This window comes from Neolamprologus brichardi, chromosome 22, assembly GCF_056152115.1.
Source record: "Neolamprologus brichardi isolate AB-2024 chromosome 22, ASM5615211v1, whole genome shotgun sequence".
Classification (NCBI taxonomy): domain Eukaryota; kingdom Metazoa; phylum Chordata; class Actinopteri; order Cichliformes; family Cichlidae; genus Neolamprologus; species Neolamprologus brichardi.
The window spans coordinates 10,285,725-10,310,682 of record NC_142124.1 but is presented as its reverse complement, the minus strand read 5'-3'; the positions used below and the strand labels follow the sequence as shown (position 1 = coordinate 10,310,682).

The window sequence follows — 24,958 nt, the reverse complement described above, 5'->3', positions numbered from 1 at the left end:
GTAGGTGACACGAGTCGAGGAGGGGGGCAACTGAAAACTTTTGTCACGGTTGGTGTGAGGACCATAGGATCAGCGGTGGAGGGGTTAAACATAGCTGATTGGTGATGATGGCCTGACAAATTATTAACCTAATCAAAAATTCACTTTAATATTTAGAAATATTCCAGAACGCAAAAAAAATAAATTTTCCCCGCATTTCTGAGTAAGTCTAACATCCGCTACAGCATTTAATTCTTGTTGCTAGATGACTGATATGCGCCAGATTTAAGACTTTCAGCGTCCAGTAAAACGATGTCATAACTAAACACTTTGTTCTCTGTGCTGATGGTTTTTCACATATTTTTGTTTTATTAATAGCTTCACTATAATTTAATTACCAGCCTAATAACTGAAATAACTAAAACTCTGGAAATGTGGATAACGGAAGAAGTTTGCTAGTAAACAAGAACTTCACCACACCTTAAGTGTCATTGCGCCATCTAGTGGAAACCGACTGAATGTCGGTTCAGTGAAATAGTTAAGGAAAATATGCTTGGTATAAATGTACACCAGCCCAGTTCGCATTACACTGAACGTTTGATATACTTAAATTACAAGATTCTAATCAAACGATATAAATTGAGCATTATTTTTAAGTAAAGTTCATGTAATAACCAATGCAGTAATATGACCTTTGAACAGGAAATTTAAATGCTCAAATCCAACCTCATAATGCAGACCTGCATCATATTTCATTTATGATGCAATTACAGCACAAAATTGTCCTCAAAGCAGCAGCTCGTAAGAGACAAAACTGTAAAAAACAGCTTTGTCTCTTACTAGCAAAAACAGCAAACCCAAAACACAGCGTTCTCTAACAAAAATAATTCTTTATTAAAGGCATTTACATTTTCAACAGTTGCATTTAAGAAACAGATTGTGTGCATTTTCAGCTCCTTGTGACAGGTATAGCTGTCTCTGTAAGGATTTACCTGCAGAGCTCTCAGATGTTTTCAATGATTTATGATGAAAACAATAAAGTAGGTCAGTCAGACAAACGGGGCACATTCAGAGAAATGTGCACAGAAATGCATAATCCTCCTCATTCCTATTAAAACTCTAGACATTTTGGCAGACATCCCCAATTTATTAATTTAAGGAAAAAAAAACCCCACATCAGAGCAAAGACATTTATAATACGAGTTTGGTTTCAGCAGTTTCCCTGGTTTATTGGTTTCATTGTGCGGTTTCACTAAAAGTTAAAAGTACTCGATTAGAGAGTACACCATTTCTCCAGAGCAGCTGGTTTTACTTCACTCCCATCGACTTCTTCAGCTTCTTCATACTGCTCAAAGCTCCTTCGCTGGATCTCGTCATCATGTCTCCAATTTCTTGTTTGCACACCGGGCACCGCTCTGCCAGGGCACACAGAGCCTCCTCCAGCGCATCCTGGGTCAGCTGGTCAGGCAGAGCGCTACACTGATGAAGCATGGCGAGCATGTGTCTGAGCCAACCCTCCTCTCTGATCAGGGTGGTGATTGAGGGTTGGGCACGGGCGCAGCCTCCGAGGGCCTGCAAACTCAACCTCCAGAGCTCTGCAGCGTCGTCCCAACTGTCCTCCCAGCTCAGGCTCACCTTCGCTGGACCTGGACTGGAGCTCGAGTCCAGGGCGCTGCGAAGGAACCGGAGAGCTGAAGAAAGGAAACGCCGCTGGCCCGCTTCCACTGAGCCTGCAGAAAAGAGCTTTGTTGAAAACTATTTAACAAATAACTAAAGTCCATTAATTTATTTGTTTACATCTAAATGGGTCACATTTGTCATGTTTCACATCATAGACTAACATTGTGCAAGGCTTAGGAATCTTACAGGACCACTACGAGAAAGACTGCAACTACATTCTTGCAAGTTTTCCTTCTTGTAAATTTCTAGCAGAACTGCTGAGCAGAAGCAGAAGGAGCTTTGGGCCACATCTGCCTGTGTGTGTGCAAGAGTTTGTTCTGTGGGTGGTGGTTCAAAACAAAGAAAACGGCACAATGTCAACAGCTCAAGGTTACTTAAGTTTGTGATCACCTTATAGCAAAGGATTGAGATGGGAACATTTGTTGGCTGGCTTGCTAGCATTATGGCGACACAGCTTTGCCAGTCAGTGCAGGGTAATCTCTATAAACTGGTTTTGTGTATAAATAAATACAAACTGTAGGGAAGGGAAGAGATTTTGGGTGCAGCAAGCTTTTTAACTTTCCATTTGTAGGAAGTGTAAAATTTACCATCTTTAGCCTTTTAAATACATTTACACTTGTAAACTATGAGCAGTTTGAGCCAACACTAAGTTCAGGGAAACCGAGATCATGGCATAGATTCCCGTGGTTACACTGGAAAGCCCTGAAAAACTAGCTGTTGTTCCAGTAGCTAATAGCTTTAAGCAGTGTGCAGATATGTCACTGCAGAATCTCTATACAGAGCGTTTCTAGATTAAATTACTTGAAGGTTATGCAAAAATTATACCCCCCCAAAGAAACCCCAAACCTAAGAGTATAAAGAACCAAAAGCCACTTTCACCTCCTTCCTTTAATCTGCCAATCATGAGTCCCAGAGTGCAGCAATTTGCTGTTAGGACCAGGAGGCGGGGCTTATTCACCAAGAGGGGGAGTGCTTCACTCAGAAGGACCTCAAGGCTTCTGAAACATGAGTCCTTTCTAGAAAACAATAAGTTTACAGGTTTGCATTTTTAAACACAGATGGTGTGATAAGTACTGCTCATAAACATTTGGCAGACACTCAGAAACAGACGGTTTGCTTGTCACATTGATGATTATGATGATAAACCAGCTACCTGACTCTCTCTGGCTCTGTAACAGTGAAGTTGAGCAAAGCAGAGCAGGCTGTCTCCATGCTGGGATCCCTTGTGGATGCGGCACTGGTTTTCCCCCTGAGGAAAGTCCAGCTCTGAGACAGGAAGTCCACCAGCAGGGCCGGGGTGTCGACATCGAGCAACACCTTCCTGGGAACTTCCTCTGCTGACAGGTGGCACAGAGCTGGGAGGAGATACCTAGGGAGGAGGAAAAAGGAAAAGAGGCAGTGCAACATAAAACCTGCACCTTTTCTCTAAATGTTACCAATCTCCTCTCAGATTTCATCTTTACCTGAGAGCCTCTCTGCCCGTCCACGCGCCCCTGTCCTCACCAATTGACATCTTGACCATCCAGTCAGCGAGGCTATGCTCCAAGATCCCACCCTGCAGGTGGCTTCGGGTGTAGTTGATCAGAAATGGCAGGAGTTTAGTCACTTCCTCCTTAAGACAGGAAGTCTCCTCAGCCAACCACGAGCACAGAGAGCGGAATGTGGCGAAAACGAAAGGGTCGCCATAGCGGCTCGGCTCCACCTTTAATATCATGAATAAACGAGTCATTTATTCACATTTAATATTTTCTCTTTACTCCTAGGCTCTACACGCCAGCACAACAGAAATAATTTTGTGCACAATAAATTATCATATTTCTAGTATCACCAACAGATAGCTTGTTATGTTAGTTTTCTCATCATCCCTTTACCTGCTGCAAGAAGTACATCAAGCCAGAGAAGGCCTCCTCCAGGACCCCGAGGACCTGCCTGCTCTGCTGCAGACTGAGGGTAGCGATTGAGCTCTGAGAAGGTGCAGCAGCCTGCGGGACTCCCGGACTGCAGGCCTGCTCTATGGCCGCCTCCATGATTCGGTAACAGCCTACGAGGAGCACAGTTCAGATTAAATGACTGAGGTGGTTAACCTTGATTAGATCTCAATACCTAGAAAATGACTTACTGAGTCAGATGATGCCTGCTTATTTAATTAAACTTCAATTGTACTTGCTCCCAACAAAAAACGCTGTTACATGACAACCAAAACATGCAAATGAGGACACCAAGATAACCACTTTAAATCAGCTGAGTGAACAGTTACATGCAAATCATACAACATAAGATTCCAAGTCAACTTCAGCTCTAAGATTAAACTGAAGTAAGAAAGCTTTACAGCAAGATTTAATCAACCTTTTTCCTTTTTTATGAAGCGTCATCCTGGAAAATAATAAATTTAAAGTTCCAATCAACATACTATTATGATTAAGTACACTACCTGTTAATGTGTGTTGCACCTCAGGGGTCAAATCATTACCAGGCAGTTCTTCCAAACCCATTCTGACCTCCACGCACGCCCGGTTCACCAGTAAGCAACAGAACTTTGGAGGTCCCGCCATCTCCCAGCCATATAAATCCAGCAGGCAAGCACTGAGGACCAGGATTGATCCGATATGTCTCGGTGTCAATTTAGCCTGCACCATAGGTCTCAGCATCTCCCATAAACGGCCCACGACTGCCTTCAGCTCCTCACTCTCCACTGCCACTCCTGCTGGGGGCAGAAACTGCGCCAACTGACTACACATGCCTAACCTGGTTCTCTCTGTGGACTCGCAGAAGTCTTTGGAGAGTCTGACCAGCAGTGAGAGGAGCTCTGGAGTGTGTTTGCTCCATGCTTTGTCCTTGTTTTTACCAGAGAGGAGCAAGCCCAGCAAGGCGAGCCCCTTCTCGTGGCTCAGAGTCTGGTTCAGTTCCACCGCTTGGCACAAAGCCGAGATGGCGCCCCTGCTCAAGAGCTGCTCCGGGCCTCTGGGTAAGGCACACACAGCTGTCAAAACCAGGTAGCAGTCAGCAGCCAAGGCCGCATCAAGGCTAGAAGCGGGAGGGTTCTCCTGAGACGGTGACACTCTGCTTGCTTCACTGCCATCATCGCCTTTTTTCTTGCTGCTCTCAGTCTCTTCTGCAGATTGTGCCACACTGGCAGGATTACAGTCTGGGTTTGAAATGTTTGCTGACTGGACTTCACCGTCTGGACTCTGCCCTACTTGGTGCTGCTCCCGGGCTTCCCGTTTCTGCTGGTTAAACACAGGACCATTTGCTAAGATGCCCAGCAGGAGGGGGATGGTGGTGAGGAGCTGGGGACTGGAGGCCATGTCTGGCTCTGTGCTCAGGGCAGCCAGCAAAGCCGTGCCCAGCGAAAGGAGCTCATCTGGGGGTAAGCCAGAGTTCTCGTCCCCTCTGACTGCTGTGACCAGAAGCCGAGCTGGAAGATTGAGGCCCACCGCCTCAAAGATGCGCCTCAACGTGGGTTTGTCCAGTTCACTGGCTGGGCACAAGCGACTTATCTGAGGACGTGAAGATAGAGTAGAATTAGTCTTTGTTGAGGCACAATTTAAAATATAACATCAGTAAAATCTGTCTACTTAAAAAACAAAAATAAAAGTGTTATAGTACGCAATTTTTAATGATACTTTCATCTGTTTGCAATTCCTTGTTGTCCATTCATCCATCTGGCATGCCAGCTGTTCCAGTTCAACCTAAAGGTGTTTGATGGTGAAGGCTTTGTTCCAACCAGTCAAGTTCTTCCCCACCAAACTAATCCAACCATGCCTTTATGAACCCTTGCTTTCTGCACTGGGGCAGACATGCTGGAACAGAGGAACCTCGATGCTAACTAGTCCCACAAAGCTAGAAGCGTAGTTGTCCAAACCTTCTTGGTGAGCTTAACCATGAAGATCTCATTCACTGGAACCAAATACCCCAAAGCAACAGCTGTGCTCCAAACTTTACAGTTAGCACAATGCAGTCAGGCAAGTAACTGCTGTGGCATTTGCAAACCTAGACCCGTCCATTAGATTACTCACCACTTCTCCAGAGCAAGATTCCTGATTTGCTTGGAGTAACAACAAATATAAATGTCTTGTTTCTGTTCAGTTCTATAAAAGAATATCTAGACATCCAGCAGTTAATCTCATCAGTGCAGCTCAGTGTGTGAACAGGGGCTAGATTAGAGGGAAAAGATAAGTACAACTGTGTACTATCTGTATAAGAATGAAAGGTATTATAATTCTTTATGACAGTACCAAGCAGAAGCTTTAAAGCTTTAAGGTCAATCCAAGAAAAGACCCTTGAGAAAACACTGTTTCAGTTTTTAATTGGCTGGTTTCTTGATCACACACACACACACACACACACACACACACACACACACACACACCTTAATTTTTTTTAGTTTTATTTTGGGGAAGCTTAACCCCCAAATAGTTGAAAATCAATTTTAAAATAGTTTTATATCAACTCCTTTAACAATATTCATGTTTTTATCTCGATTCTTAAATTAAACGAATACTTACCAGAAGAAGAGCAGCCAACGTTTGACTGTCGTTTTTAGCGTGCTTCAGCGCATGCACACACTTCTCCAAGACGCCTCTTTGGGCATCAGTCAATCCGCCTTTTACATCCCCTTCTGAGCCTCCTCCACCTTCACCTCCTCCCTGCTCCTCTTTTCCAGGAGACTGGCTGTTCACGGTAGGTGTAAAGTCAGCACTGTCAGCCATTATGACCCCGGTAACTATGCGACCGAGAGAGACGTAAAGAGGAGAAAAACTTTTTCAATGAATTTCCAATCAGTCTTTCAAGCACTGATTGCAAGAAACAGCGCCACATCGCTGGGCCAACGGGAGTAGTCCAATTTACTGGCTGTCAGCTGTCCCGCTAATGACTGACAAAAATGTACACGTATATCAATTTAACATTTGAACAGGTGAACGTTAACAATGTAACTTACTTTGTTGACAACCCTCTTGCACGCCGCAACTGCTCGTGCTCACTCCCCCCGGAAACACACTGTCAAGCTAAAGATGTCACGAGCCAATAAAAAGGCTCGAAGAAAATTAGGCAACCAATCATCAGGCGGATTGTTGGAAGGCGACACCGCCATTTTAGCCCGTGTCATAACGTCAGATAAACGAGGTTATCCAGATTTATCGTTTTAATTTTATTTTTTAAAAACGTTATTATTTTTTTCAATATAAAAGAGAAAAAGTTTATTAGCACTCGTTGAGTTGAGCATTTACCTTTTTAAACGGCTCCTCGTTAGGGGGCGTAAACCGGAACTAGCTGGATGAACGTTGAACGTTTTCAGCTTAAGACAACAAATTAATTTAATTTGTATTGTGTTTTCATTATGCACCAAAAATCCACGTGTAAATAAATAAATAGATTAAAAAATAGAAAATGATAAAGAAATGCCAACTGGTTTAAAAAGAAAAAAATTAAGAATAGTCTGTATCGCAAGAAATAAAATGGGCTCATTTCCAGGTTATTAAAACTATATAGCTATTTAGTTAGGACTTTCGGTTTTACTTTCAGATGTAACACGTAACTGCTCTAGCTAACCATCGCATAACTGCTGTTTTCACTGCCTACTTTGTTTTGAAAATCTCATCACCGGAACCTTTCGTAAAACGTATTGCATTGACAGTCAAGCACTCACTCACGGCATATCAGCTGTATCAGCGAGAGGAGTACTGACCTAATTTGGAGAGCAGGGGACAACAAGAGACGAGACTACACATCGGAACGAGCAGCTGAAGAGAAAGTCTACCATTTTTTGTTTGTGTAAGTCCGTGCACGCATTCTCTCTCTTGTGTTACTGGGGGCAGTTGCCGTTAAAACGCATTGTGTAGGGTCCGATGAGAGATGTCAGCAGCTGTTAGCCTCAAGGTGCCTTGGATGCGAGTGATCCCGGGATTAAACAGGTGAAATACCTTACGGTGCGCTACTTCAACCTTCCCGTGTCAGTGCTTGGACGTCGACATGCCTTGTAAAAACATAACATCTGCTAAATGCGCGCAAGTGGCACTTGGGTTAATACATCAACCCCCCACACAGTTGTTTATAATATTATGACAGTGCAGCAGACTGTGCTGTGGGAAGATACCGGCCTGTATTGAATTATCTGACAGCTGAACACGTCTTGTCCTGTCTTGAGTAAATCTGAGTGATTTGTCAGTTTCGCAAGATACATAATGCACGAGCCCACCATTTTGTCTTAGTAGTGTGAGGGTTTTTGTTTTTTTGTTTTTGTTTTTTTCAGTGCGTTTACTCACGCGTCTCATTTGACTTGACAGACTTTCATTCATATAGTCAAACATGCACCAATTTGCGCTTTAAGTAGTCCATTACGCGCTGCACGGGAATAAGAAGAGACAAGAGTGGAGCTTAGTCAGCAAATCGGGGTTATTTTGTTTGTTTTATCAGTCATTTAGTTGACAAAATAAAATAGGCCAGCAGAGGCTGAAGTAATGTTCTTTATTTAGTCCCTCTACGTTTCATCTCTGATATGAAGCTGGTAGATTCAGTGAGGCAAATACTTGGTGTTATGAAATCACTAAGAATGACTTTTAGTTGTTGTTGTTGTTGTTATCATATGATTAAAATGTGTACACATGTCAATAAAAAACCAAGAACAGGCAACATAGACCATAAACAAAATAACTGAAAGCAGATAAACGGACAGTAAAAAGATATCACTGATGAGAAGACATAAAAGGCCGAATTTAAAAGTATTAAAAGGACTTTTTAAGGAGATTTGCAAGCCTTCTCACCTCAGGCAGGTCACTCCAAAGCCAAGGGGACTTGATGGCAACACCATTAAATTTAAATCTAAGGAGCAACCAAGAGCTCAAACGGGGGTCAAAATTTCTGCTATGTAACTTGAGAGCCAGACCCAGATGTACTTTAGAAGTGAATCCAGTTTCAGTTGCTCCGTTTAAAATACATAATGATTTCACGGAAATCATATGAGTGCTTGCAAATGGCACACGTTTGTTACCCAAGATTAACTTGAACTAGAATGATGTGAAGAGAAAATTATGGAATATGATCCAAAGCATACAACATTATCTGTCTAACATGATAGAGGCAGTGTTGTGGCATTGGTGTGTATGGCTGTGGAACAAAGTCACTAGTGTTCCCTGTGACTGCTGATAGAAGGAGCAGGATGAATTTTGAAGTCTACAGGACTTTACTCTCTGCTCAGACTCAGCAAAAATGCTGCAGACCTGATCAGACAGTACTGCACAGTGCGAACTGAAAATGATTTAAAGCAAACTGAAAAAGCAACCCAAGAGTTTCTCAAGGAAAAGAAATGGGATATTCATCAATGGCTGAATCGATCACTTGATCTAAACCCAACAGAGTGCGCTTTTTCCATCGTCAAACACAAACAAGCAGCAAGTGAAGGTGGCTATAATAGAGATCTGATGGAGTAACTCAAGCAAGGAAACTCAACATTTGGTGATGCCCACGGGTTTAGACCTCAGGCGAAGTTTTCTTTTCATAAAGGTATTAAAAAGAGTGTTTAAATTTATGTTCATTAATTTTGAATCTCAGAATTTGGGGGACTGTGTATAGCAATCGCTGTAATTCTTAAAAAGTGCATGTAAAATTTTTATAAAGCTCCTTGAATTAAAGCTGAACGTCAGCACTTCAGTCACGTATTGATTGATTTGCAATCCACTGTGATTGGGGCAGAACTACAAACTGTCTTTGTCCCAAACATTATGGAAGGCGCTGTATATGCAATAAGTGAGAAAACCCTAAAGCCAAGATCTAGGGAAACAGTAAAGTTTAAAGTGAGTTAAAGACTAATGTGATGTACTCGTACTTTCTGTTGGGTCTTTCATTTTTAATCTTATTTTAGGATTAGTGTAGTTATTGCGCTAAGGATATTTGTAGAGTTGTCACAACAAAATAAGCAGTTTGTCATGATTATTCATTTTATTACATTTTTTCCTGGGTATGCTGCCTGAAAGAGAAATAAAAACTTGATTTTCCTTCCCTGTGGCAGCCGGAGGAAGCTGTGCGTGGGACAGAGAAAAGCTACATCAGCCTGTCTGCGGAGAAGCCGATGCAGAGCTGACTGCTCCTGCTGAGAGAGGAGGAGGAGGAAGAAACAAGTCAAAGGGAGAGAATTTGCCAGATGTAAGAGGAGGAGAGAGAGAGAAGGCGGGCGAGGGTTTCGGTGACAGAGATCATTGTTCTGCAACAAACCCCTCATGGGTGAACAAGTCATTAAAAAGTCAGTAATGGCCAAGCTGTCATCAGCCCAGGTGACCGTGTGCACCTGAGCGTTACTGCTGCAGCACAGTGAAAGTCACCACGTGCCTCGGGGCAGCTGCTGCATGGTTTAAAAAAATCCAGGCTGCCGGATCCTAACTGATTCCTGCACATTTTCTGCACTGGATCATTTTCACCTGGAGCTTTTTTTTCCCTTTTGGGCGTTCACTAGGGAGAGAAAAATAAGCAAAAGCGGGATACGGAGCAGTTTGGATATTTGGACAGACTGAGCCGGTGACTACAGCAGAGAAAGAGACTCCTCGGTGCTCCAGTGTCACGTGCAGGAATGCAGATTTGAATAAGGAATCAGACCAGCAATCCAGGTTTGATACTACCACGTATACCTTTTAAAAAATGCAGTAAGTAACATAGTTGTAGGTTTGTCTCAAGAAAACAGTGCTGTTTAAACTTTTAATGCTTGCCTTTGTTTAAATAAGATCATTATCAGTTTAGTAAAAGCATCAGGACATTTTTAACCGTGCCTTACACAAACATTACTTCTTTCTCTCAAACTATATTTTCTGTTTATTCAATTTTTTTTTAAGCCAACAAAGTAGTAACTCTGCAGAGGCTGGCACCGATGGCACAGGGTAATTACTAATGTGGAAGATTAGGGATGTGCTTCCAGCCATATGGATACAGCATCTAGCTAACCTCTTTAGAGTGTGATCATAACAGATATAAAAGCTTGATTTATTACTATATACAGAGGATGGCAAACACAATATTAACTAATCCAGCAGTTGAGGTGGGCTCGAGTCCAACTTGGAAGGGACCTTAGGGCACACCCAGGACACACTGGAGTGATTATATCTCGGCTGGCATGGAAACTGTTATCTCGGTATCTCTGCTTAGACTTTTGCCAGCCGTTTCCTGCTGCTTATCCAGCAGAAGGAAGTAGGTGGATGTTTATATACATGGACAGACTTATCCAACTTAACAGTGAGGATGAACCTAGCCGAGCCGTCACAAGGCAAGAGACGTGGTACAGCCTGTCTCCCATACGGCCAACGTTAAATTAACCTAAAGAATGCTCAGGACTGGCCAGGAGGTTTAAACTTCTAACCTTCTTCCTGTGGGACACCAGATACAACTTAAAAATGTATATACATACGTACCCTCCAGCCCACTCCCACACACAAACACATACACACTGTAAAACCTTCCTATATACACCCCCCTCATTCAATATTCAGGATGTTCCATCAGTCTATAAAAACCTATCATAAAATGAGGGTATTATAAGGAAATCTTAGCATCGCCGGTTACCTACAAGCTTTTTTTGGATCATGAGAAAACATACAAATCTGCACCAAACTGTAAGGGAGCGTTTCCCATTGATTTCTTAAATGAAAACCATTTTTCCATAGCAGAACGTCTTTTAGGAACTTCACGTCCACGTTTCCCCTGAAGCTCTGCTCATCTGTAATCATCTGATATGCACACAGAGGTCTTTGCAGTGGTGGAGGTGCAGTCATTTTTATATATTTTACAGACAAGAACATCAGAGTACAAGATTAGGCTTTCATAACTGAACATTTTGTACCTACTCAGGATATCACAGTGGTGATACTGCTGTGGTTTCCTCATAGAAATGTTAAGAAAATTAGTTTTAAAGTTGTCGCACTGTCTTGACACTAGCAATAGACACAATAGTGTCAAGACTATTGACACTAGTCTATTGACACTATGTTCCCAACATATCTGATAACTGTTTAGTGTTTCAGTGTGCTACCACTCATGCTTAACCCTACTTTTATGATTTCTGCTGCAATAACCTAAAGGGAACCATGTGTACTAACACAGCGGTTAAATATTGCGCATTCTCCGATTTTTATCTTTGCATCAGACAAAAACCACAGAAGCTGAACAACACGAGGATTACACCTTCCCTTCAAGCAGCACAGTAATCTGAGTCTTGCCTCTTTTTTGGTGACTCATTTAGTAATTATTCTGGAGGTAAACATGAAACTAAAAGCTTCCTCCTCACACTTCCTGCACAACTGGATATTAAAGACGAGGAAGTTACTCGGGGTCCCGAAGGCCTGTGACTAAGGGTATTTGTAGCTTGAATTTTGGGTCATGGTTTTGTTCTTTTTACAACAGAAGGGCATACTATGAAGCAAGATTATTGGGTTAGCAAGCTCCGTCAAATTTAAAGTCAGTTGTCTGTCTCTCCTTTTACCTGGTTAAATCACCATGGTAACTTATGCTGAACACATGACCTCAGAAGCAGGTTATGCTTTGACTTTCACTTTAGAATCCGGTTGAAGTGCCACATTTATGCTTTTATTTGCAGCATGTTGTAAAAGCAGTACAGATTCTCTGCTGGGGCGAATGTGTTTTATATGTGCACCCTTTTAAGATGTACCTTACTAACACCACTGAATCAAACTCATATTGTCACAGGAAGATGCATGTATTAAATGTTTTCATTCTCGATTCTAATCTGCCGTTAAGTCTCTGTTACACTTCTGTAACTGCAGTTACTAGAACAACAGCACACACACCAAGAATACCTGTCCAGTCAGTAACATTAATTTGAATTAATGTTCAATGGATTTCTTTGATCCACCAACAAAACAAAGCAATTTCCACATCTCCTTCCTTATGCTGTGGGACAGGAACACTTAATGTTTATCTCTAACCAGTTTAAAGCAAAACAGAGAGAGCACTCGGTGATCAAATAATTAACTTGAATTAAAATGTTGAGTTTACTACTCTAATATTAGTGATTTTCTGCAGCATTAAGCTATTGCCGTCAATGCAACTTTGTTGCATAATTTTTAATGTTCTTTATAGAGTTTAATCCCCTTTTTATCACTATCTTCATCTGAGAAATTGTCTGAATGGAGTAGGTGGCACTCGGGGATCATTTTGTGTGGAAGAAGAATCCAGAATCATACATCATTATTGGAAATAAATAAATAATGTGCTTAGTACCAGTTTAGTCAGAATCTGAAGGATTTATAAATATTACAACTTCAAATAGACTGGCAGAATTTACCCAGGCTTTGGGAGCGCTACATGACGTCACAGTACGAGATGATGCAACAGCAATTTGTCTCTCTTTAAAGAATTTTTAGCCCTACGTGTTTCTCTGTCCTAATCATAGATTACTATACTATACATTGTTTTTATATATCTGGTGTTAATACCTTTTAATATATTGTACTGATGAAATTGTCTCTCAGAAAAGGTCAATGTGATTTCTGCAAGTTGTTCGTTTAGACGGGTCCTAAATGAAGAAAAGGACAGAAAACAAAAAATGTCTGTTGTTCCCAATAACAAAACCTTTTATCACTTACAATCCTCTTTGGTTAACAAACTGGATTCTTTGAGTTTTTTCTTCAAAAAGTATAAATAAAAATCTGTATAGTTCAACATGATTCAGGCCTCTGTAGCCTCCCTGGAATTGAGCAACCTTTTTTTGGCCTGAGTTGAAAAACAAATGAACAGTGAGAGGGCCAGTGAAGACTCTAGTCATGCACTAAACTTTTCCCCCCTTTTGGCATGAAGAAATTCTCTAGTTATTGCCAGATATTAACCAGTGTCTACTTTCATGTTCACATAGGCTAAAGATTTGCATAACTCATAATGTTATCAAGTGTGCCTTTAGGCATACAGAAGGAGTAAAGACCTGTTGTATAACTTCAGAAATTTGCTTATGATTAATTTTCCTGTTTCAGTTCTGCATAGTTACCAGGACATAGCCCAAAACTGTGTGAATCATTTTACACCTCCTTAGGTGTTGCTGTCAACAGGATATTGACAGAATTGCTGTGTTAGTTACACCCTCAAACCGATGACAGATTATAGAGGCAGACAGAAAATTCCTAGTAAGTGAAATCTGCTGTGTAATTATGGTTATAGAATTTGTGGCTTGTTTGTTCTCTTTTGCAGAAAAGGCCGGAAACAATGAAAGGTCCCTACAGTTTCAGTGAAGGTGCCTTTTCTTTAGTTTCTCAGCACAGTATCTCCCAGTAAAGAGTCTCATTTTCATTAGCTTTTCTTATCAGATTTAGAAATTACAGACTTAAAATTCTTTGCCTCTAAAAAGCTGAGGCAGTGTTGGACATAAGCAATCAAAGAAGAGAAGGCACAAGACCTGAATAATTTAGAATACAGATGACATTTCAGAATATGTAATCGTGTATGTCCACATCCATGTGATGTGAATGATACTGAATGATCAACAGCTGAATTCATTTCTCTCTCTAGCCTAGTGTTGGAGCAGCTGAGCCTGTGAAGGCCCCTGAGGCGGCCATGTTGGATCTCTTCGTCAGAGTGCTGGTGTTGGCCCGTCTTCACCTGTCACCTCACAGCACCTTCCTGCCAACCTAACTCCTCACTCCTTTCTTCCTTCACCTTTCTTCCACTGCTGGATTGGGGGAAAGGTAAATCTGACAGTTTTTTTTTTGTTTTTTTTGTAGCTATACTTTTTTTGTTTGTTTGCAGTTTTGTTTGTTTTTTCGCAGATAACAGTTGACTATATCTGTGATTCTGGTTCTGTATTGATTTGGGTAAACATAGTGAGTCAGACATCAGCTCTTGTCTAAAGATAAGAAAGAAGAAACTTGGGAAATTACTGTGCTACAGTTGCAAATTAAATAGAAAACACCAAAAATGTGGAGTCCAGTGAATCAAAATCTTTGTAAGTGTATTGTCAGCAGAGCTGAAACAGATGTTGGAGTAAGCATTCAGCTGCATGTGCAGTTAGGGGTGCAGAGGGCAGTCTGAATCCATTAAACAGCTGATGCAGAGGTCATCCAAATGACCTCTGCTAAGAAGAAGCCAAACAGTGAGTTGCACTTAATTGATGATTAATTCTCTTGTCAAATAAAACAGATGCATAGTAACAACTGTTTGCAGTTCAGTATTTAGGCCACAGAACTTTAGACAAATGTGCAGGATTATGCCACAAACAAGCGTTTCACCTTTGGAATATCACAAAGAACAAGAACAAAATCAATGTGATAAGGTGATAAAGTCATTTAAAATAGCAACAGCGTCAGCATTGGATTTGGGAAGTAAAAAAAGTTGGGGTATATCCACTGGATACACTGAAAAGGCTATAATCTACCTTTTTAAAATAAAAGAGTGGTTTTATTTATCCCACACTGTCTGACAAAATCCAGTTTACTCTTTCAACGTAAACCATAGACATTTGACCAAAATTCAGTGTTTTGTGGGAGTCAACCATGTTAGCGTATGCACTGACTGAGCTGCATTTAACTCTTCCTCTGTCTGCTTCCCAGGTCCTTGTACAAAATGTCCTATGCACACCACAAGCTGCTCACGTGGTGCTTACCTCACCTCCTCCTCCTACCGCTGACCTACCTCTGGCTCCTGGCTCTTCCAACAGGTAAAGTAAACCAAACATCACCCTGGACTCTAAATACACATGGCATGAAACTGATAAAGAAAAACATGTGTGCGTGTTTCGCTTCCAGCACTCATCTTTACACGCCTTTGATTACTCAGGGTGGGTCTACATCCTTCTTAGTGTTATTATGATGCTAGGGTACTTTTAGCTTGGTTGGTGTTTACTGTCCCTGTAATCTTAGGCTGAGAGATGGACGACTGTTGGCATCCCTGCTGTGTGAGTTCTTTCTGATGCCACTCTGCTCAGTGGGTTACAGTGTGAAAGAGGACAATAAAGGCTCTGTGAGTAGACATAGTGTGTGTGTGTGTTGAGTGGTGGGAGACAGAAGAAAAGAGGACAAGGGGTAGGATGACTAAACAGAGGCCAAAGGGGGGTCCTTCCTTTCTCAGACAAACCACAGAGCCTTTGTGTGTTTTCATATGAGGTAAAATCTGTTTTTTCCAGACTTGAGTTACACTGATGCACCACAAAGTCACCCTTGCCTCTCGTGTTGCTATGGTAGCAGTAGTTGCCGGTTGCTGTAGCAGGGTCTAATATGATCTGATGAACTGTGTTTTTGTTTGGTTTTGCTTTTGATGCTACCGTAATATATTAATAGACATGCCAAGCTTTCACTCAGTCAGTGTACACTCAGCTGAATGTTATCTTATAAAAATCTAGAAACATTGTTTCCTGTTTTTGCACAACACCGGATTTTAGAAAAGAGTACTATTATAGTTCTCATCATTTTATGAATGTGCTTTATTTTTTTCATGAAAGGTCCTGTTACCTTTAGGTATTTTGCATTCTTTAATTACCTCTATATATTACAGTTTTTATTGTAAGTGGTGGAGTAAAAAAATGGCATCTAACTCAAATGATCAACCAGTGTTATTTGCACATAGTGGGCATTCTTGGCAAAGAACCAAATTTAAATTGTCTCAACAATATATCACTTTGTTACTAGATAATTAAATGGATACTTTGATTCCACAAAGGGAAATGTTTTGTTACAGCAGCATGATAAAGAGTAAAAATAGTACAGTCTACTGTAAACTGTGAATAATAAAGATAAAATAGTGCCACTAGCACCTGGTAAGGACCTTGTAATATGAGATAATACAAATACAACAGTGATTTAAAAACAAAAAAAATATAGTAAATATAGTATAAATGAAGTTAGTTAAAATAGAAAAAGTAAGACTGACATTGTGTAAGAGAGAAGTGGAAATTGCATTAATAAATAATATGCAGCCTGATGCAACAACACTTCATTTCTTGCCCATTTCTTCAGTTGAACCTATGAAATTCTACAAACCTATAATAATTCTACAAACTGACAGGCATTAAAATTGTGTTTTTACCTCAACAAGGTGATTCCCAAAAACTATTAGGTGATAACTTGGCACATGTCGACATGATGTGCAGTGTGTTCTACAAAGTTTGGGGAAACTGGAGAAGCAGAGAACAAAAGAAGAATCTGCAGACCTAAAGATTTATCTACAACAGATTACCAGTATTTGAAAGTCATGTACTTAAGAAATACTACTGTTAACTGAAGCTCTCAGTGGAAGAGTGGCTGTCAAAAAAACATTCTTAAGTAATGGAAACTGTGGAAAACAGGGCTAAGATATGCCAAATGACACAAAAACTAAACTGTAAATCAGTGGCAACAAGTCTCATGGAGTGATAAATCCAAATTTGACTTCAAATTTCCATCAGGATTTACAACATAGGTCAAGAGAGAGGTACAACCGCCATCTGTGGAACACAAGGGTGTGTCATGATTTGTGGCTGCATTTCTGCCAGTGGTGCTGGGGATCTAGATTTTGTTCGGACATACAGTACCATCTGGAATGCATCTGATTGTCAACCGCTTCATTTTTCAGCATGACAAAGATCGTAAACACACTAATGTTGTCAAATGCATAGACCGGCCTACCCAGTGCAATTGAACAACAGGCAGCCAAAATAAGACAAGTTAAAGAAATTACTTGAAAACCTGCCTAACAGAGTTCATGCTGTGTTGAAGAATAAATGTGGGCATTCTAAATATTGACTTTCACGCTCAAAAGAATTGTACAAACTGTTTTTGCCTCATATACTTCATTTTCATACTTTTGCACAGTACTGTAGATTCTCTGCTGAAAGAATCCATTACGGTGTAGTATACTAACACCACTGATGGAAGCCTGGTCATCACAAACTGTATGTGTTGCATTTCTCCACTGGAAATTGCAGTTAGTAATGGAGATTGCATATCCACATGCTTTTATTCTTGGCCCTAATCAACCATTTGAAAATTGGTCAGTCTATTTGAAAGCTGGTTACCAGGAATATTCAATTACTAAAAATGATTTAACTTTAATCTGGCTGCAAACTAACGTGATTTCCATGTCTTCGTCATTGGGCTGTGGGACTGTGCAAGTCCTGAGCACACAGCATAATCTATAATACTTAAAAAATGATCTAGTTTAAATTTTCAGACATCTAACGTGCACCTGGCTGTCACGTTAGAAGTACATGGCAGCATCTTTTACGTAAGCACCCACAGCCTGAAGCGGAAATACTGGCTTAACAAAGAAAGTTGATTAGCTTAAGCCATCCACTGCAAAGAGAGCCTGACTGTGTTGAATTTGCAGCTTAGCGCACTGCTCAGAAACAAAATCTTATGGACCGTAACTTTCAAAATGCCAGCTGGTGTGAACATGAGCCTTAAAAGCATCGGAGAAGATAGCATTAAACACAGCGTGTAACAAAAGTGAATTTAATGATATGGACATTCACATTAAGTGTGCGCAGTTGGCCTCAGTAAATAGGAGCATGTTTGAGTTATGTCTGCGAGTGGTGTGCCTCGGAATATTTCTTGTATATCACAAATATATTTTGGCATGGTACGGACCTGCTCACGAGTGTTTACTGAATAAGATCAGTAACAGAAAAATATTTAGTTGTCTCTTTATCGTGTGTTGTACTCTGCAGGCGGAGGGTTATAAACAGAGGCCACTGAGCATAGTACAGTAACCAGTTCTTGTGCTGTATTCATTAACAAACCTTTGCAGAGGAATGCTGTGGGTTGCAGATAAATTACACAGGCATGTATGTGTGTGTTTGATCTGCTGCAGCAGTGAAAAACTTACAAGACGAGATTTAAAAAGCATTTTTATTATGTTGTAATGCCGCCTAGTTCACAGTGACTTGGCTGTACCATTTTCGTTGCTCGTTTGGCCTCTTTGTGCTGGTGACATATAAATTCCCTTTGCTCCCTCTCTTACTTTAACAGTCTGTGGTATTTTAAGGGTTGTGCCCTTTTACTGTACCTGGCTGCACAGTAAATCGCTTGTCAACGATAATGGATGGATTGACCTGAACCCATTTGAGACTATAAAAGGTGTAGGACAGTAATGTAATGCTCTTGAAAACGAACACACACACACACGCACACACACAGGGCAGCTAATCAGCTCACTGCGTTGCTGATATTAGTCTGATAATGTCTGGCTCAGAGGGCAGACTTTAGTTTGTACTGAGCACTGTGCTTTGGTTTTTAATCAGCGTCCTGTTTTCTCAGGGAAAAGCTGCACTTCCTCTCTCCGCTGTAGCCTTGGTTGGCTCCTCAAACTGCTGCCTGTCGACTTTTCTAAGAAATGTTCAGTCAAAGCTGAATCTGAAAGTCTCAGTAGCTATGGCTGGAAGCCACTACCTTTTTCCCTTTTTTTTAACAATGTTGTTGTGGTTATAAACATGTGAAATGGTGAAAAGAGTAGGGGTAGCCCTATGATGTCACCTTCGATGCCATGATGATGCCGTTGATTTATTTAATTAATTAATTTTGTTAATGAAACAATCCATCAAGGACTAGATGTCCATGAAGGTTGTTTTTTTTCCAGGCTAAATTCAGTCAGCTAGGCATGGCCTTTATTAGCCCCAAACTACTTTTCCTGATCTCTTAGCAACAAGGTGAGAAGTTGGCTTTTCTTGTTCTTTAAGAGATGCTGTTGTTCACCTATATTGTTCTGAAAGGTGAAGTGATTTCATCATTTCTGCTGTCCCTGTTGGTTGTATAATAATGTTTGGGCTTAAACAAAGCTATCTTCAGCCTTCATTTCTGTGTCTTTCAAGAAATCGGGTTCAGATTTACATATTCGGTTTCTCTGTGGTATTTTCGATTGGCATAGTGGTCTAATGATTAGCACAGTTGCTTCAGAGAGGCCTTTTTCCCTGAAGCTTGCAGAAAGGTATGGACACGTTGAATGATTTCTGTCTCTCCAGGTTAAAACTGTGATATATCAATCCAGGTTCAATAGGGACAGGATAAGTGGGGAAGAAAATTAGGGACGTCCTTTCAATTTGCTGTCCAATATAGATGTAAGAGAGAGGTGTTGTTTTTCTACGTTGGTTGTCTTATTACCTTTCCCTTTTAAACCAAATCTCATCTTCTTTTCTGCTAAGTCCTTTCCAGAATGTATCTGCAGTGAAACCTTCAGTTGGTGTTTCAGAAGAATTTATCTTCTTTCCTCAGTCCGATTTTGAACATGGATACAGTCCATCATAGATCTTGACATCCTTCTGTCCTGGTCCAGGTGTGTCAGCAAATCACTGCCGGGTCACCGGTGGAATTCTGGGCATCCACTGGAGCAGCATCATAAGCCTGGGTTGGTACCCTCTAGCAGATGGGAGAGCCGGAGCGAGGTGTTGGGAGTTCTGCTGCCTGGAGCCAAAGTGCAATGCTGTTTGGAGTCTCGGCGGTCGCTGTGTGTTTCTTAGCTGCTCGCGTGAAGGAGGCTGCCCCATCTCCATCCTGCCTCAGCCCCACGAGGAGTCCCTCGGTCTCCTGCAGCTGCTCTCCAAGGTTTGGTTGTAAAAGAAGAGATTGTCTGTTCTAAGAAAACAGCATCTGTCTGCCTTTTTTGGATGATTCAGTCATTGATTGTGATACTGCTATCAGATGAGAATTTATTTATTTATTTATTTTTAAAGACAGATTAGGGAACTTTTGTCTAAATGCCACTGTTTTTGTAACTTCACTTTAAGGTCCCTGTCAGTGTGAGGCGGAGAGCGATTCGCCGTGCACCACCTACAGGAAGCCACAGAATACACAAAAGACCCCATATCCGCTCGGTAACGTGACAGAAAACTGATGTGAAACTCATGTTAAAAATTTTTTCATAGGGCTCAATGCAGTTCTGTACAGCTGCGTTTTCTGATTTCAGTACAACATTTTCAAATTTCATAATACATTTGGAGATGCTTTTCCTATTCTGTGATAGCATTTAGTATGTCCTACTCTTAAACTGTATAAGTTATTTGTACACAGGTACACTTTCAATGAGACAAAATGTTAAAATAAAGTACGTAGTTTTTTTTTCCTCCATTAAAATTACTGGCTAATGCACTCTCAGTTTTATAAAACAGGCCATTCCTCCTACTCTTTTGACTTGTCACATTTCTACCCTCTTCCCTGCAGTCACACTTATTGGTTAATTTGAATGATACATACATATCTGCAGATATTAACCCATACATGTTTGATGTGATTCCTCAAATCTCCCCAATTTCAGACACAGATCTGCTCTTTGGATTTCTGACTTTATAGCCTGAGGTTTTTACTTCCTGCCTACAGGGAAGCTCCGACACAGAGGCAGCTCAGCCAACATCAGCAGCACCCAGCACCATCGCTCTCATCCAAGTCTCCCAAAAGAACATCAGCCAGATAACGAATGGGAGTTCAGGCACGCCTCCTGCTCCATCGCCGCAGAACTCAACGATCAACGTCGCCCTTGATGCTGCTGCGTCGTCTTCCAATGACAGCGATGTCAGCACGCCCACAGCAGCTTCCTCGACCATCAACACAACCCCGACACAGGCCGGTAAGTGAGGAATCTGTGGGTGGCAGTGGGTGTCACGTCCCCTGACAGCCATCGCCTATTTTTGGCTTGTTCAGTAATATGTCTTCATGTATTAACTATGAATTAATTAATAATGTAACAGTACTGAATTGGTGTGAAGTCAGACGAAAATTCCTCTTCTAAATTTGGTTTAAGCTTTCAGCTTGTATATTTCAGCCTCACATACTCATAATGTACAGAAGACGCTTCACCGTCCTGTTTGAAATAGCTTAACAGAATGCGACTGTTTACTTTGCCCACACATTTTATGGTAGACTGCTCACATGTTATTTTTCCCAGATAAAATCAGTATGCTCTGTGGGTGTGAAGCTGAATGAGAGTAAGCTGGAGGAATGTGTTTTGAGAGAAAGTGGCCGAGCTTCTACAGACAGGACTAACTCGTATGATCAGTCTGTCGTCACTTACAGAACCGTCTCTGTAGAGAAACTGGAAAAAGAGCAACAAACCAATCTCTGCATGTCCACACTGAAAAAGCCTTTTGACTTTAACAATAGAATTGCTACACCTTCAATGTGGCTTGTGGTTTTATAGCCACAGTCAGTTTATTTGAAATTCATAGTAGTTACACTTTTACACAGTCAGTTTATTATTCCTGGAGAAAACTAGCAAAACATTTTTTGAAAATTGATATTATAAACTCTCCAGTTTCCCTGGAGGAGCTTTAAAACATCTGAAGAAATCATCTTGATGATGCCACCAGAGTTTTAAAAAATAGTGTTTTAAATAAAAAGCCTGTTGTGTAAACTGGGCCGGTGGATTGAAGGGCAGAGGTGTCTACCAGGCAGGGAACATCTAGCAATAGGGTTTGTAATGCTTGGCCTGGGGGCAAATGGCAGCTTTTGGTAAGTTTTTGTGTGCCCCGCGGGCATAACAAGGAAACATTTCACTGCTGATCATTAATTAGGGATTCCCCTGGTGTCTTATTTCCTTGTATTTTAAATGGGGCATAAAAAATATGACTAATTCATTTACTCAAAATTGACAAAGATTTTTCAGAAAAGATTCTCTGTGCAAATGTTGTGTATCCATATAGTGAGTGTGCCACAAAGAAATTAGGCAGGTTTTTTGGGGGGAAAATGGCAAATTTGCAAGAACAGATCTCTAAAAAAAAGAGTCCAGGACCAATATCACTTCATAGTAGTTCAACAGATATTTGAACATCTTCTATCAGAAAACCAAAACCACCTATTATTACGTACATCCCTATGACAGGAACAAACTACAGGTTTGGTTTCATTGAATTGAGTCATCCTCAGGGTGTGCAGGAACTGTCAGCATTTCACAAAGTTGGACCTTTTTTTCTTTACTTGTTAGATTAACAGCTTTTAGCTCATCTGGTTAAAGGATCAATGAGCTTGTGGAATGGTGATGCATCTTCCACAGTTCACAAAATCTGTCCACAGTTCACAAAAATTGCAGGCCTAAAACCTAATGGGTCTTCACACAGATTTGTGTGACTCAGGGTCAATAGATGTTCATTAGTTTGTGCATTAAAGCTAACCACTGTTTTATGCCACTGTATCAGACTAAATGCAGCATACAATCATTTATTTTCTTCGGGAAAGAAAGTTTCAGAGTCAGTTTTTAGTCTTTAGAGTCAACAGATGTAACAAACTGACAGTTGTTGAGTTAAAATGGCAAACAGTTGCCGATATGCACATTGAGTTCAAATATTACAACTGATTTTGAGTCTAATGTTTCTATTTGTCATGCTTAACTCCAATATTCACCCTCCTTTTAGTTCTGTATGTGGTCTCCATCTGCTCTCTGGGAAATCTTTCTATCTTAAACTGCTAAATGCTCCAGTCTGTTCAGCAGCGAGTTAATCGTCTCGTTAATCTTTGTGCACTTGGTGTTTTGTGTACAGTTTGTGTACACAGTTTTGTCTCAGCCTGCTGCTTCTGCAGCAGTTACTGCTGTCAGCATTAAGAGCTAATTGAAATGAAGACAAAGACACTGAAATGATTAATAAAGCTGTCAGAAGCTGCGCAGTCTGTGTATCGCTGTGAGCTGTGCCTGTCACATCTGTTTACTGCCTTCATTGTAGATATCTGATTATTGATAATAGCAGTTTTAACCGTTGCAAACAGTAGATAACACTCGTTTATGTCGTCTATGGTACATGTGTAACCTCACGTATATAAGGTAATTTTACCCCGTTGCCAGGTGGTTTCTAGGCAATGTGATGAAAACTTGTCATGCACAGTTTTTTTGTGTGGATTTTGTGGATATAAATATGATTCTATTGTCGGGAAATAAAAATGATCCTGTCCTTTTTATCAAGTGTTACAGGCGCATCATGTCATAATATCTGTTACATATAAGAACCTCCAGGGTTCTAAGGTGTGCCCGAGTGCCAGTTCAGGTTGCTTAACCACTGGTTAGAGGGGTTCACAGTCAAAGAAACAAACCAACACATACACAAATAAAGTTTGTTTTGCAAGAAAGAACGGATAAGGATTGTGTAAACAAAGGCAGTGTTGTTTACACAATTTATTTTTTTAACTCCTTTTTGCATGAAAAAATGTTTGGAAACCATAATTAATGACATTATAACATTATTAGCATATTTGTTACAACACAGAAAGAGCCAATGGAAAAAAACGTTCCTGTGTAAGATAAAACTGACCCCACATGGGCATTTCTGTCACCAGTACTGGTTGGTTGCTTGAGGGTTAATTCTATCCATTTCAGTATTCATTTTCTAATTAAATATAAGGTTTTCAATTAAATGACTGTTTTTTGGGGGTTTTTTTAATGTTAAATGTTCTGTTTTTTATCACAGTGAGGGAGCTGGTGGTATCAGCAGGAAAGAGTGTGGAGGTAACGCTGCCCCTCAACGAGGTCAAACTTTACGCCTATGTGGTCCCAAATGGTGAGTCCAATGGAACGCTGTATGAAACAATAATGCAGTTTATTACCTTCATTTAATCAGTTTCCTGACACCTGAGGAAAAATGGGTGTGTAGGAGGAGCTAATTATGCATGGAGTGGATTTTTCTATGCGTACCAGTTACTAATTATTAATAAACTGTGCGTTATTTGTGCTGTTCAGTAATGCGTGGACTAAACTGCGCTTGACATGAGTCTTAATCATTTTGTACGTCATGCTGAACGCTTGTCAGAGAATTTCAAATCTATGCTGAAAAAGATTATAGAGTTCAGAAGAGTAACACACATGAGTCTGTTAATCCCTTGAGCCCTCCTTAACATGCTGCAGTGTAAAAACTTTGTATCTAGTAGATTTAATTTGAATGCGTACGTTTTTATTACACTCGGGTATTTATTTTTATGTATTTTTCTCTACAGGGACAAACTATGCATTTGACTGGCGTCTAAAAACTCATCCCAAAGATTACAGCGGGGAGATGGAGGGGAAGCACAGCAAGACACTGAAACTTAGCAAGGTGCAGATCACAGTTTCATATTCATGTTTGCTATAAATAAAATCATGCAGGTGGCACTCTGTTGACCATGTAACCAAAAAGGATCACTTCTTCTTTCTGGTTGACTCGATTCCCTCTCTTTGGGTCTCCTCAGCTGACCGTGGGCCTGTACGAGTTTGAGGTGACAGTGGATGGGGAGGGCGCCCACGGAGAAGGTTACGTTAATGTTACAGTCAAACCAGGTATGAAAACTCTTTAGTTTCTGTCATGGCTGCTGATTTAGCTTCTTTTTACACTTGTTCTCAGTGGAATATTTATGAGTTACATTTTTTTTCTCAATAATATCATTTTGTAAGACTTTTGGGG

General features: G+C 40.7%; 2 protein-coding genes across 4 annotated transcripts in view; one reads left to right on the top strand and one right to left on the bottom strand.

The window, feature by feature from the left end:
- Positions 1-884: 884 nt before the first annotated feature.
- ncdn (neurochondrin) lies at positions 885-7,481 on the bottom strand. 3 transcript variants are annotated; one of them, XM_087835501.1, is made up of 8 exons: positions 7,346-7,481; positions 6,165-6,382; positions 4,091-5,156; positions 3,531-3,700; positions 3,123-3,361; positions 2,813-3,028; positions 2,539-2,675; positions 885-1,709 (listed from the first exon to the last, which is right to left on the bottom strand). In XM_087835501.1, exons 1-8 carry the CDS (start codon positions 7,386-7,388, stop codon positions 1,288-1,290), a joined length of 2,511 nt encoding a protein of 836 aa, XP_087691627.1. In that variant the 5' UTR covers positions 7,389-7,481; the 3' UTR covers positions 885-1,287. The 3 variants fall into 3 exon arrangements, with proteins under 3 accessions (XP_087691627.1, XP_087691629.1, XP_087691628.1); XM_087835503.1 differs by lacking the exon at positions 7,346-7,481 and adding an exon at positions 6,888-6,915; XM_087835502.1 differs by lacking the exon at positions 7,346-7,481 and adding an exon at positions 6,599-6,652.
- kiaa0319l (KIAA0319-like ortholog) overlaps positions 7,283-24,958 on the top strand; it is a 33,976-nt gene continuing 16,300 nt past the window's right edge. The window contains exons 1-10 of the mRNA XM_087835500.1: positions 7,283-7,431; positions 9,665-10,256; positions 14,155-14,330; positions 15,192-15,298; positions 19,882-20,150; positions 20,333-20,419; positions 20,922-21,168; positions 23,993-24,082; positions 24,516-24,613; positions 24,747-24,834. Of these exons, the coding sequence (XP_087691626.1) occupies positions 15,205-15,298; positions 19,882-20,150; positions 20,333-20,419; positions 20,922-21,168; positions 23,993-24,082; positions 24,516-24,613; positions 24,747-24,834 (973 nt within the window). The 5' untranslated portion in view covers positions 7,283-7,431; positions 9,665-10,256; positions 14,155-14,330; positions 15,192-15,204. The remainder of the gene's footprint in view (positions 7,432-9,664; positions 10,257-14,154; positions 14,331-15,191; positions 15,299-19,881; positions 20,151-20,332; positions 20,420-20,921; positions 21,169-23,992; positions 24,083-24,515; positions 24,614-24,746; positions 24,835-24,958) is intronic.